The 14,487-nt window shown below is 53.0% G+C and overlaps 1 protein-coding gene across 3 annotated transcripts in view; it reads right to left on the reverse strand.

Moving 5' to 3' along the window:
- Positions 1-14,487, reverse strand: part of ACSS2 (acyl-CoA synthetase short chain family member 2) — a 65,290-nt gene that overhangs the window by 2,526 nt on the left and 48,277 nt on the right. For all 3 annotated transcript variants that reach the window (XM_054045513.1, XM_054045512.1, XM_054045514.1), the window contains 9 exons: positions 11,685-11,822; positions 11,155-11,325; positions 9,411-9,544; positions 7,996-8,128; positions 7,289-7,345; positions 6,722-6,802; positions 5,377-5,485; positions 5,078-5,146; positions 1,297-1,473 (listed from right to left, as the gene is read on the reverse strand). In XM_054045513.1, the coding sequence (XP_053901488.1) occupies positions 1,297-1,473; positions 5,078-5,146; positions 5,377-5,485; positions 6,722-6,802; positions 7,289-7,345; positions 7,996-8,128; positions 9,411-9,544; positions 11,155-11,325; positions 11,685-11,822 (1,069 nt within the window). The remainder of the gene's footprint in view (positions 1-1,296; positions 1,474-5,077; positions 5,147-5,376; positions 5,486-6,721; positions 6,803-7,288; positions 7,346-7,995; positions 8,129-9,410; positions 9,545-11,154; positions 11,326-11,684; positions 11,823-14,487) is intronic.

The raw sequence follows: 14,487 nt of genomic DNA on the forward strand, positions 1-14,487 counted from the left end.
CCGCTGTTGGCAAAGGTGCGGGTGTTTGCAGAATGGGGCCAGGCAGCACAATCGCACTGCTCAGGATTCTGCACCTGGAGACCCGGGGCTGGAGGGGAGGAGAGTGCATGCAGCTCTCCACAAAACACACATGCTCCAGCTGCAGGAGAGATGTTTGACCATTTCTAGTCTCTCTCCATTGCTTCTAGGGAGCACTTAAGGACTCGAAATTAAGACAGCTTTCCCCAGGGTTTGTGCCCATTTCCACATAGCAATGACTGACCCCCCTCAGGGTTCCCCTGGGGCAACAGGCAACCTGGATGCATTTTGTTTACTGCTTTGTTCATGCACCACAGTCATCTCGGATGTCAATGGAGGTTGTGTCAGTTTAGCTGGACTCCCACACGCATCACACCACACCCATCTATAACTGCTCTGGGACGGCGCGCTGGATTCACCACCAGCTTACACCAGCTCTTCCAGTCTCCCATCCCGCTTGGTGCCACGTATGTGGGTTTACAGCAGCAAATGACGAGCCAGGAGAGGAATGCAAAGAGGCTCCCATGGAGCCTCTGCACGCCTATCACTGTCACTATCACTGTCTTCACGCCCATCCGCTAGCAGCATGGATGGGCTTTGGAAGGGACGCCCTGAGGCGGACGTGAGACCTGGACTAACATTCCCTCCCTTTCTAGGAAAACCACAGACATTGACCAAAACATTTTGGTTTCAGTTAAAAGGCAGCAGCCAGCACAGCAACCCATACGGTCCATACACCAGCACAGATCACAACTACAGGAACCACGCATGCAGCAGCACCCACGCGTGCCTCCAGCGTACACTCAGCGAACGGAGCTGGGGAACGAGGGGTCTGGGCGCGTGCCAGCACAACGGCCCCCACGCCCAGGGTTGGAGAGGCAGAGGCTGTCCTGGAGAGCAGGAGCCTCATGCCCCTGCCAGCTCACAGGAGCCAGGGGGTGTCACATGAGCAGCTACAACATTGGGCGGAGATCTAATTTTAGCCTCTGCTAGCCCTGGGACGCGACCCTTTTCCTTGATGTTGCTTTGCTACCCAGGCTGCAGGGGCACAAGGGGCTCAGATGGGAGCTGGCCATAGCCCTGGCAGGGCACTGGTGTTCTCTAGGCGAGAGGCACCTTCCTTCGGCGTGGCCACGCTGCTTAACTCCCCAGCAGGCACGTCAGCCCCTGCAGAGCCTTCGCCACGTCCAGCAGAGCCCTTCCCTCTTCTCTGGCGACAGGGGGCACCTACCCCAACACACTCTACACGAAAAACGCCGACAGCTCTGCCGCCGTTACCTTGTTTTCTCAGCTCGTCCATCAGGGCCGTGGTGAATTTTTGGCCATCCCTCAAGGTCACAAAGCAGTAGAGGCACTCGCCTTTCACTGGGTGGGGGTGACTCACCACCGCAGCCTCAGAAACGGAGGAGTGCTCCACCAGGGCAGACTCCACCTCCGCGGTGCTCAGCAGGTGGCCTGGAAAGAAAGAGGCAGCGCTCTGCTGAGTCCAGCAGTGTCTGGCTCCCTTGCTCCAGGAGGGTCCTGGGAGCGAACAGGGCCCCTAAGCTCCGGTTGGGTGGTCTGTTTGCATGCACTACAATGGACTCTTGGGAGATTCTGCTCAGAGCCTTAGGGCAGCCCCCAGCTCGTTCTGGGGAGACCTTGTGCCATGTGCCCCACCCCTGGATACTTGACAAACAGCAGGAGCTTTGTGTGAACAAAGGGAGAAGCCCAGGAAGCTACATTCTGTCCAGAACACGTGTCTCTGAGCAGGCCCTTCCATGGCTGGGCAAGCTGCCACCAACCACTGGGTGCTGATAACACCTAGCTATCCCACTGGCATTTAATGACACACCGAGCAGAGCTACCCATTAGTTATGGGCTGTCACAGAACTGTCACTGTATCACACGAACGCCCATGGTACTGGAAAAGCTGCATTCCTACCATACCCCAGCCAAAAGCAGAGGGAGCAGGTAACCAACAGGCCACTTCTGTCAGTTACTATCTAACCGATAGATCCTATCAAAGCACCCTGACATCTTTTTTTAAAAATGAGATGACAAGTTGTGTGATAAAAATAATAGTGTTGACGTAATAGACTTAGACTTCTGTACGGCATCTGACTTGGTACCGCACGACATTTTGATTGAAAAACTATAAAGATTTAAAATAAACCTGGCACACGTTAAATGGATTAAAAGCTGGCTAACAGATAGGTCTGAAAATGTCATTGTAATCATTATTGAAAGGGTGGGTTTCTAGTGGGATCCTGCTAAGATTTGTTCTGGGCCCTACGCTATTTAACATGTCTATCAACGACCTGGAAGAAAACAAAATTGTCACTGAAAAAGTTCACAGATGACACACAAACTGGAGGAGGGGTTAATAATGAAGAGGACAGGTCACTGATTCAGAGTAATCTGGATTGCTGGGTAAACTGGGTGCCAGCAAACGTGAGTTTAAATACGGCTTCATGTAAATGCATTCATCTAGATGCAAAGAACTTGGGCCACACTTACAGGATGGGGGATCTATTCTGGGAAGCAGTGACTCTGAAAAAGATTTGCGGGCTGTGGTGGATAATCAGCTGAACATGAGCTTCCAGTGTGACGCTGTGGCCAAAAGGGCTAATGCAATCCTGGGATGCACAAACAGGGGAAACTCAAGCAGGAGTAGAGAGGTTATTTTGCCTCCTGTATTTGGCACTGGTGCAAACTGCTGCTGGAATCCTGTGTCCAGTTCTGGTGTCCACAATTCAAGAAGGATGATGATAAATTGGAGATGGTTCAGAGAGGAGCGATGAGAATGAGTAAAGGGTTAGAAAACCTGCTTTATAGTGATCGACTCAAAGAGCTCAACCGATTTAGCTTAACAAAGAAGGTTAAAGGGTGACTTGATCACAGTCTACAAGTACTTACATGGGGAACCAATATTTAATAACGGGCTCTTCAGTCTAGCAGAGGAAGGTCTAACAGGATCCAATGACTGGGAGCTGAAGCTAGACACATTCAGGCATAAGTGTTTAACGGGGAGGGGAATTAACCAATGGAACAACTTACCAAGGGCCCTGGTGGACTCTCCATCACTGGCAATTTCCAGATCAAGATGGGCTGTTTTTCTAAAAGCTCTGCTCTAGGCATTATTGTGGGGCAGGTCTCTGGCCTGTGTTACGCAGGAGACCAGACTGGATGATCACAATGGGCCCTTCTGGCCATGGACTCTATGATTCTATGTAACAACCCGCTATGTCATGGAGCAGTAACGCACCTCGGTCTGCTTAGACCTTACCCGGAGTACGATAACCAGCACTGGGAACTGCCTTATGAGAGATGAGGGAAAAAACTGAGGGAGCTGGGGGTGGTGGGATTGTGTTTCAGAAAGGTTTAGAAGAATGTCTCTAGCTCGACCAAACGATAGAGGAGTGAGAGAGAGAACCAGCAACCAGGATCCAAGGGCTCGGCATGCCAGCAAGGGAGGGGTTATTCAGCCTGATACACTGAATGAGGAGCAATGGGATGGAAGGAATTAGAGACATTGGTTGAACCTTTCAGACTGCATGATCACCAGCCCCGTGGAATCGTCTCCCTGGCAGTATGGGGGCGCCATGCCTGGAGACAAGATAAAGCACCAGAGAACAGCTGGGGACAGCCTGCCCTGGTTCCGGGAACAGGGGCTAATTTCACCAGGAGCTTCCCCCTTCTCCAAATGTCTACAAGTCAGATTAACAATGTTATTTACATGGTGCCTTTAATCCACTAGCAGGGAGCAGTAACCATGGTAATTCGCCTCACCAAGCTCGTAGAGCATTCCCTGCTGGTGCAGTACTCACACTCCTCCAAAGGCAGGCAGGCAGGCAAGGCCCTGCCACGAGGCCAGTCCCGCTGGGTTCAGTGGAAGTGCTCCTGGAAGTGACGCCTCCAGACACCCGGCAGGCATGACAGTCTCTCAAGTTACGACTCCGGTTTGTATCATGGGCTGAACACACGTCTGACCCTGCTTATTACTGTCCTGTATTGCAGCCAAAACCCCGTTTAGGAAAGGCGCGTGACGCCTCCTGAAGGGAATATCGCTGAGATGGCGGCAATTGAGGGCCACTAACTCCAACTGTCTCAATTACCAGCCCCTCCCCATGCAGCAATGGATCTTCTGCACAGGGACTTGCAGGGTGGGGCGAGTATGCCTGGGGGAGGGGGCTGGAGCGTCCCAGTGGAGCACCTGCAAAAGGGACAGGAACTCTAAGAGCAGAGGTGATGCTCTGAGTGGGGAGCCAACCGCTGCCACATGTATGAAGGTCCAGTAGGAGAGAGAGAGAGCAGACAGGACATGACGTAGCTGGAAATTCTGACAAACCTCACCCTGAGTGCGAGATCAGACTGTGGACGGGGTGTTTCAGGACTTTCGTTATTTTTGGCTCTCGAGCTACTTAAGAGTAAAGTCACTGTGGGTAAGAAATTCCTTTGCTAAGCCTCTGGTCCTTGCTTTTATGCTGCATTGTCCATGAAAGAGTTAAAGTAGAAGCCCAGCATGCTCACAGCCTAGATGGCACTCTAGGGGAGCACATGTAAGCGACAGGGGAGCTTGGGATGTTTCATCCACCAGATTCCGGATCTGGGTGGTTGGATGAAGGTGTCCCAGGTCCTCAGACAAGAGTGCGCCGTAGGGTCCAAGAGCTTGAAACTGTGACTAGTCTCTAGACAGACTCAGCTGGTTTGGAAACGTGGGGCCCAGCAAGTGGCTCCACTCACAGGCTGGTGACAGCATAGAGGGACAATGGGCCAGGCTGCAACAGCTAGTGCTTGAGTAAGCCCCATGCATGGCTGGCTACAGACAGTTTACTGGCTGTGTGCTTCCCTTCTCAGTAGCTTCAGCTGAGACTATCCAGTTGTGGCCAGAAGCTGTGCAAACAGCCACTGGTGTGGGAGTGCCTCATGTTGGGCAAGGCAGAATTTGCTACCGGGGGCTGGGAGCGAGGGGGGATTCCCTCTCCCACTGCTTTGTAAAGGTTAGCTGGAATTTTTAACCTGCACCTTTAAAATACGTGCCTCCTCTCTCCACCACAGCCAAAAGGTTTGTTCTCACCAGAGACGTTCAGCATATCGTCGATGCGCCCTGTGATCCAGTAATAGCCGTCCTTATCTCTCTTGCAGCCTACAAAGAACCAGTCACCAGCATGAGGACACAGCGGCAGAACTCAATGCATCTGACAAAAGAGTCGGGGAATGGAATGCAGTGAGATCCCAGGGGCTCTCCCATGCCATGAGCTGCTAATCCCCAGCTAGCGGAACGGGCCACCAACCCTCCCGCTCAGAAAGCAGGGACACTGAGGAGGCCACACAAGCTGCCACTCCCTTGGACAAGGCTGCTGCCTGAAGTCTTACCATCTCCTGTCACGTAGTACCCTGGGAACTTCTTGAAGTAGGTGGTCTCAAATCGCTGGTGGTTCCTGTACACTGTGCGCATTATTCCAGGCCAGGGCTGCTTAAATACCTGTGGGAGAGGATACTGAGATGTGGCATTAGAATCATGGAGCCCCTCCGGTACACAGCCTTACAGCAGCACGAGTTCTTGGCCTAAGTTGTAGGTCATGGTCTCTAATGGGCTCTTACTTACACAGCCAGAGAAAGACAGAGGAGTCTAGCCGGCAGATAGCCATGTCTGTCTCCTGCATTACTCCAGGGCCTATTCACTAGCTCAGCCCCATACTACCCTGTGTCCGATCTCTGATCACAGCTGCCGAGAGCAGGATGCTACAGTGTATTAACCAAAGTCTCTCAGCGCCCAACACACAAAGGGCAATATGCTGCTTCTACCTTCACATCCCCACAATTGTATAGCCATTAATTACAGGGTATGAAGTGTGTTTTGCCCCTTGCAGAGAAACCGTAGATTCCAAGTCCAGAATCCCATGGGGCCTCATGCAATTGCCCTACTTGCTAGCCCTAATTCTGGCCCTAGCTTTTATATGCAGAAAAACAGTTGTTGTGGCACACGTGGGGGGGCCTCAGAAAGAAAAAGGTTGAGAACCCCTGTTCTAGAACACGGGCCCCCCAATAACTCCCAAGCCATACCTGTTAGAAAAACAGCCTACCTTGAGTTAAAATTGTCAGTGATGGAGAATCCACCATGACCCTCGGTAAAAGAGTTAATCGTACAGGGAAGAGCTGCTCCCCCATTGTGACAGACATAAGTAAGATCTCCCACGGGGCAGCCAATATTAGAGAGGTAGGACGCCGCCCTATCCACATCCCGGATTCCCAAACAGTTGCAATCACTGACTTCACCCCAAGCATCGGCTCATGCTGCAGAGAGCTGACAGCTGGGAAAGCCCCAGGTCCCCTTGCTCCTGATGGTGAACTCTACCGCAAACTTCCTGAAGAGGGGAGGATCTCGCTAAATAGCCTTTAACCCCCTCTCTGCAACACTTTCATCAATTATACAATAGCTCTGATGACAATCTACAGGGCTCCTACGCTGGCGGTTAGAGTCCAACGTCATTTCTAATGGCACAAGAGCGTCTTGCAGCACAGATGTGAAAGGTGTAACTAGATATGCTTTTGAGGGGATAAGCTCACACCAGTTCAGGCCCCTGGCTTAGAACCAACATGCATGTGACTCCTGCTCCCAGTGGGAACCAGCCAGTCACTCAGTGAGCCCCAGCTTCCCTGCAGCCCTGGTGTAACTGTGACAGGGCTTGGTCTGAGCCCAGGATCAGCTGTTCTTTACCAGGTAGCCTTCTGCTTCTCCCTCCAGCTCCTCCCCGGATTCATCCAGGATAGCAGGGACGACACCAAAGAATGGAAACGTCTGCAGGAGATGTTCATGGAAAGAGAAAGTTGAACCACACAAATTAAAATTCCTTAAAACAGACAAAGGAAGCGCAGAGTGAGCCTGGCTTTGGGGAGGGATTCAGTCCCTGAGTGTCTGCCAGTAACCATGCAGATGGAGCAGCACGTCTCTCGCTAGGCTCCATAATGGCCATACACCCAGGGAATTCACCCCTGCTCAGGCCTGGCTCAACCCCTTCCAGCCAGTGCTCATGCTGCCCAGGCTTTGGGGAGGGAGAGTTCCCCCCACATATTATCTAGGGAGTTCAGTATCACGCCTGTGCTGGGCAACGTAGCAAACCAGGTAGTTACGCTCACGGAGGGCCCTGTCGGCGCAAATGGGGCCTTACAGGTGTCACTGAGCCCAGGCCCCACCCCTGAGTCACTGCCCCGGAAAAATCCCAGCAGCAGGAGAGCACAGAACAGAGCACGCCAGCCACAGGGCGCTCGAATGGTTTCTACTCACCGCGGAGCCCGGCTTCATGGGTGTGGCAGCGGGGAGCGGCGTCAGCACATGGCCACCCTGTGGGTGGAAGCAACGGAGATCAGCCATTCACACTGCCTGACCCTTCACACACGGACACTGCCCGGCCCTGGAATGTGCTCAGATGCTGGCCAGCAGCTCGTGGCACGGCGGGAGGAGGGACTGGTGCACAGGCAGGATGTGTGGCAGGGAGTAATGCACGGGGGCAGCTTGGCAGGAGACAAGAAACAGAGGGAGGAGTGCGGGGGCACAGTGACGTATGGGCTGAGGAGAGGCAGGTGGGAAGCCTGGAGAGCAGTGACAGCAGCAGCCAGTTGGACACAATAGGAGCAGGAGGCCAGAGAGCTCGGTCTCCTACCCCAGCCAGCCCCTGGCAGTGCCCAGTCTGAGAGGCAGGCCCCGTACTGCCTTGTAATCAGAGATGCACCGGGCAGGGGGTAAAAGGAAGAAGCTCCCCACTCACCCCTAGCCTCCATGGGAGCGTGTATGGCTGTGACGCTCCCGGGAAGGTTAGACCCTACTGTGTGGACACGACACTGCAGCAAGCCCACAGAGCAGCCTGACACCTCACAGGGACCGAAGGGGGGCAGCGCCTGGCACCTGTAGCGGTTACAGAACTCCCAGGGCTCCCTTCTCTCTCCTAGAGGTCTGGAGGGGGGTCTGAAGAGAGCTGGCAGGAAGGAACTCACAGTCTCTGTCTGCCAGAAGGTATCCACGATGGGACACCTCTCTTCTCCAACCACCCGATAGTACCACAGCCAGGCTTCGGGGTTGATGGGCTCCCCGACCGTCCCCAGCACTTTCAAGGATTTCCTGCTGTACCTGCAGTGAGAAGCGGCGGGTTTCACACATGCACACGCGCTCTCTAGCCTGGATCAGGCCACAGGGAGACTGGCTCATAGCCCTGTTTGTGAGCTTGCCCAACCCAGACAGCCAACTTTGGCATAGGGGACCTCGCCGACCATCCAGTTTGGGTTTTCAAGAAGCTCCTCCAGGACTGTTCCCATCACCCTTCTCAGTTCCTCCACAGTGTCTGGGAACATTAGGCTGGTGGTGGAGATGGAACACCCCCAATGCAGGAGCTCTCTGTGCCCAGCACACACCCCTGCAGTCCCACTCCAAGGCTGGTGGAAGTTGTTCTGCCATGCAATCTGGCCGTAGCCCAGAACTCTGACATCAGAACATGAGGTGGGTGTTTCAGACTCTGCCTAAGACCAACCAGGAGCAGCGCTGAGAAGTGACATGGGATAAAGCGGCTCACCATAACCCACTGCCCAGGGCTCAGAAACGCGACCTCCAGATTCCTGGTACCCTCTTACAAGCATCGTAACGGGAAAGTTCCCCCATGTGTGAAGGCCAGACACAGCATAGACTCATTGACTCAGGCTTTAGAGCCAGACATGATCACCTAGTCTGACCTCCTGCACATTGCAGGCCACAGAACCTCACCCACCCACTCCTGTAACAGACCCCTAACCTCTGGCTGAGTTACTGACATCCTCAAATCATGGTTTAAAGACTTCAAGTTACAGAGTACCCACCATTTACATTAGTTTAAACCTGCAAGTGACCCAGGCCCCATGCTGCAGAGGAAGGCGAAAAACCACCAGGATCTCTGCCAATCTGACCTGGTGAAAAGTCCTTCACAACCCCAAATATGGCAATCAGGTAGACCCAGTAGCCAGACACCTGGGAAAGAATTCTCTGCAGTAACTCAGAGCCCTCCCCATCTAGTGTCCCATCACCGGCCATTGGGGAGATTTGCTGCTTGCAGTTGCAGATCGGCTACATGCCATCACAGGCAGTCTCATCAGAGCATCCCCTCCATATACTTATCAAGCTCAGTCTTGAAACAAGTTAGGTGTTTGCCCCCATGGCTCCCCTTGGCAAGCTGTTCGAGAACATCACTCCTCCAATGGTTAGAAACCTTCGTCTAAAGAAAATGCTCCAGACAGCTGCTGTTGGCGATCCACAACCCATCTGCTCAGGGAGGGGCGGGAGCTCTCAGGCAACTAGTCCCAAGCCAGTCCTGTGCTCCGGGGTCCTACTGCCTTGTGCCCACAGAGCTACCGGGGTCCCACCCCCGCTGGGGAGCTGTGCTTACTTTTTGACAGGCTCATCGCCGTACTTCATGAGCAGTCGGATGGCTGTGGGCGCAGTGTAGAACTTGGTCACCTGGTACTTGTCAATGATGCTCCACATGCGGCTGACGTCTGGATAGATGGGCAGACCTTCAAACTGAGCGGGAGACACCCCGGTCAGCACAGCCACTGCCCAGCCTGTGTGACGGGCCCCGGGGAGAGCCTGGCACCCTGCCCTGGAGCCCAGGCAGCTGAGACTGAGCACAGCGGGGCCCAGGGGATGCTGGGAGCCGACCTCGCTCCAGGCAGACCAGGCATTAGGCCTAGGGCTGCCTGAACAGAGCCGAGCCTCTGTGCCACCGAGAGAGGCAGGGACCAGGTCTCCTCCACGCTCCGGGCTGGGAGCCTCTCCTGAGCTGAGCCGCGCTTGGGGGCGTGAAGGAACAAGAGCAGGCCAGAGGCAGGGATCTAAGCTACCCCGGCCCCGCACCAGCCAGTGCTCCAATGGCTCCCAAGGTTCAGCAGCTCTGCAGAGGCGAGGGCCCAGAGACTGCTGGTGTATGGCCTTTAGGTTGGGGATTAAGGGCGACTGGCTCTTCATGCCTCCCCTGCTCCCCCCAGTCCCAACCCCCGCCCCACTTTTCCCCACTCCAGGAAGAGCTCCCCCTGCACACTCACAAGGGCTGGCAGGGCTTCCCACCCAGCAGGCACAGCACCCTCTGCTCCACCCCCTGCTGCTTCTGGGCTCCATGGCTTATCAGCGCCAGGTAGGGACACATCTGCCAGGCAAGTGGGGGAGAAGGCCATGTGCGGACTGGCTCCAGCCAGAGGACTGCCAACGTGGCCCCTTCTCACAACAGCCACAGCACAGCGCCTACCGGATGTGGGTCCTGCAGCTCGCCCCCCAAACAGGCGGATGTGCTGGGGGCTCATGTCGACGTGACAGGGAAAGCCAGCCCTACCATCCCAGTGAACGCAGCTAATACAGGCTATGGGAACAAGGACAGCAGCAAACTTCCGTGTTCCAGAACTGCACTGGGCCCGAAAGGCGTAACACACGGCCTGCAGACACTGCCACGCTGCTCAGCATCGCCCCAGAAAGGAAGAAAAAAATTTCTTCCTCCTCCTTTTTCCCCTGAGGAGTCTGGGGTCTGACAAGTCCCTGCCCTGGTTTTGCTGGGGTTCCTGAGGGGAGGGTTGGGGATCTGCCAACCTCTCTCTCAAGTGTCCTTCAGGCACTGGAGATAAATGTGCTAGCAAAGCATCACAGCGGCAAGACAAAACCCCTCCCAACAGCAGCTCTGCTTTCACGCTGTCCCAACACCCTGATTCATTCGCTCTCCCATCCCCGCAGCATCCCCCAGGGCAGACAAGGCCCTAGTTTCTAAGGGCAAACAAAAACCACTTGTTTTCTTACACAAGAATCTCACAAACCAAGCCCTTCCTGCCTTATCACAAAGCAGCGAGAGCAACAGGCACTGGCTTCCTCTGCTGAGCCCTCCAACTCCACTCTGTGAGGCCTGCGTGCCGGGTGCCTCGCCCTCCTCACGGGGCAGCACTCTGCTATTGCAGCCTCCCCGGCGCTGGTTACCGCACAGCATGCGCGCTGACTCCCAGGCTGCTTTTCAAATGAGGTAGAGAGAAGAGCGGGTCACAAGGGCAGGGGCTTGTGCTCATTACAGAAACAGACAGATACCAAGGGAGGCTGCTCAGCATCAGGCTGGTCTCTACCTTCCAGGAGCGGCTCCCAGCCCTCACAGAACTTACCAATACACTGGTTGCCCCATTTGCCAGAGGTCCGTAAGTGAGGTAGGAGTGGCCAGTTATCCATCCGATGTCAGCCGTGCACCAGTAAATGTCCTCAGGATGGTGATCAAACACATACTTAAAGGTAGCAGCTGTAAAAATCATATATCCACCCACTGTATGCACGACGCCCTGCAACAAGAACACATGATCAGCAGGGAACGCTTCAAAGGCAAAGCCACCCCCAGCCCTCCCAAGCTGACCAGCACCAGGAGCAGGACTTCAGTGTCTGAACTGGAAAAGCACAGCTCCATCCCAAAGCTACCACCTCTCCAGCTCAGAGTTCTCGCAAAGTGCAGCAGAAAAAACAGAGCCGTAGACTAAGTACTTCATAGAATGCTCCATAACTGAAGTATGAGCATGGTTCATCTCTAACTTCCCCCAGGGGTAAGCCCCTATTACTGGTATCTCTGAGACCTATGGACTAGTTCCTGTTACAGACATCGTTTCTGGCCAGGGAAGCAGTATGAATTAGCCATTGTGAAAGATACCTTGGGCTTCCCAGTTGATCCACTGGTGTAAAGAATGAACAGCTCATCTTCAGCATCGCACCACTCAGGCTCACACTCCTTGCTGGCATTCTTCATAAGCTCATGCCACCAAAGGTCAACATGGGAATTCCATGGAGTCTGAAGAAAAGCGAAAGATGGAGGGGATGATCTCCAAAGGCAGCTAGACTGGGCAAGCAGAACATGCTGTAGCAGAAGACTAATTAGCTTGGAACAGTGCTGCATGTTCCATGCCCTTGAGCACACCCCTGCCTGCAAAATCATGTTTCAGAACCACAGCCTCCTTTAAAACCAGGGATGTTTCCCACCCACAGGGCTACCAAGAAAACCTTTAAAACACGACCCGAGTGTAACAGGTGCAGCAAACGTCGGCTCAAGTCTGCAAAGAACCTGAAACTACAAACGCACCCCCACCCACCACAAGAACTTGGCAGTGCAGTTAGTATTAAAATACTTAGCCCAAGGGATGCTGTGCCAATGGGTATTCATCAAGCCTCCAGGTTTTACTTTATTGGAAGCTGCACAGATGCTCAACTGGTCAAAGAACCAGGGGGCCGTGCTGCAGAATTTGGGTCCAGTCTGCTGTGGAGGACACAGGCCTCAAGTGGGAGACAGCAGCAACGTGGCTCAAGCCTTTCCTGGCCATCAGTGCCAAGCTGGGAGAGCTAGTGGCCATTAACCTGACAGCTACTGTTCATGTAACTGAATATCTTCCCTCTAAGGAACGCCATCCCTTCCCAGCTATGCACGGACAAACCTGACACGCTCTCCTATCTTACTGGAGAGGCGGCATTGCACTGCCCTGCACGGAGCTGGCCAGTACACAGGAGAAGGGGCAGGGTTAATAGCCAGCTAGAAAGCCAAGCATAACGTCCCTTTGTTCTTCCACTGCCCATCAAGCCATAGAATCCGACCTGGCAAAGTCTTGCCCACCTCCCAAGAGCCTCGCCAGGCTGTTCTCAACACAACACTCTTTGGCACTTTGTTCAGTCTAGTTTTAAGATGTCCCAAGTGATGGCGCTTGCAGCCTTTATGGAAACTTATGTCTCACTCATCACCATCGCTTAGTTTAGCTGTACACCGTTTATCTTTCCACCATCCCTAAAGAGTCAATCCCTCCAGCTCCCTCCATCACGGCTGGCTGGGCTCTGAGCCCCCTCCAGTTTGTCAATACAGTTCTGGGAACATGCTGCTCACAACTGAAAGCAGTATTCCAGGGACAGCTGCTCCAGTGCCACATGCACTTATCTCCCTCCGCTGGGACATGGGGCCTCCGAGCTGCACCGGGGTCTCCTTCGGCAGCCATTTCACCTTGCACACTCAGCTCTGGTCTCCTGACTACAGCTGGGAGGGAAACCCTAGGTCCATCCTGCAAAGGTTTTCCCATTCTGCCTTGGGATGAAAGCAAAACTGTAGATGTGAGATTGCCCCCTAGTGCCCTCAGTGCAGCCCTGCACAAGTTTCCTTTCTTCGATGCCCAAATAAACTCCACACAGGATTCTCCAGTCCAATCACAACAGCCCTCCTTAGGGTTTGATTTACTAACAAAGTTCAAAACTAAACACAAGAGTTTTCTCTACAGTCAGGTACAGCCCAAACTCCCCGGGTCTGCTCAGAGTACTTCCTTCCCTAGCAGGCTACTCTCAGCTGTTCTCAGCAGCAGCAATTCTCCAGAGGAAGGGACAGGACTTCTTCAAGGGACGGCAAAGAAGGCTGGGCTGCTGTCTGGTGGGAGGAGGAAGCGGATTCAGCATTGTAGGAACATAGGGTTTCATAGCAATTCCTACAATGGAGTTAAGGTCTAACTTGCCTGAAACATGAGGGTTTATATCCATTATGGTTTGGTCTTGTCTAACGTAACTGAAGAGACCCTCATTACCCACCATCTACGAATCCTTTGTTAGAGAGACCAGGTGGGCGAGGTAGTATCTTTTATTGCACCAATAACAGATATTCCCTCATCCACCTTGTGTCTCTAATAGCCTGGGACTGACACGGCTACAACTACACGGCATAATCCTTTGTTGGGATTCAGCTACGTTTGTGTCTTCCATGGTAGCTTGTGGCAGAGAGTTCCACACGTAATTATGAACTAAGAATATTCCTTCTTTTTCAGTGTTAAACTTGTTGCCTACAAAATTCATTGAATGATTCCTTGTTCCTCTATTATGAGGATGGGAGATCCTGTTGCCCAATCTCCCTTCTCTATATTGTCTCTATCACATCCCTTCTTACACATTTCCTCTCTAAATAGTCCTAATCTTTCACACTCTCTTTATATGCCAGTATAGAACTAAGTTTTCCTCGCCCCCCTCTGCATCTCCCCCACCCCATCCTGTCTGCTATATCCTTTTTGAGACAGGATGATCAGAAGCAAAACCAGCATTCTGGGTGAGAGCAGGTCAATTTAAATAATTAATTTATTTCCCAAGACCTATGATTTCTCTCCCCTTTGAGCAGATGCTTTCACGGAGCTGTACACAGAAATGCTTCTGTCTTTGGAATCCATCAATGTGTTGGAGAAACTCAAATTATTTTAACCCGCAGTATCTTGTACTCATCCTCAGTGGCATTAATATGCTATCATGTACTCTGCCCACACTCCTAGCTTTATCATCAGAGGTCCTTCGGAAGTTCTTCACACACCATTATTTAAGTTAGTGAAGACTACAATCTGAAAGTTTTGCCATTTTACTGTCCCTTGTAGAACGGAACTTCATGGCAACCCACTATTAACTTCTATCAATATTAAAAACTCCCCATTTATTCCTACTCTGTTTCCTGT

This window comes from Malaclemys terrapin, chromosome 12 (assembly GCF_027887155.1).
Source record: "Malaclemys terrapin pileata isolate rMalTer1 chromosome 12, rMalTer1.hap1, whole genome shotgun sequence".
Lineage (NCBI taxonomy): Eukaryota > Metazoa > Chordata > Testudines > Emydidae > Malaclemys > Malaclemys terrapin.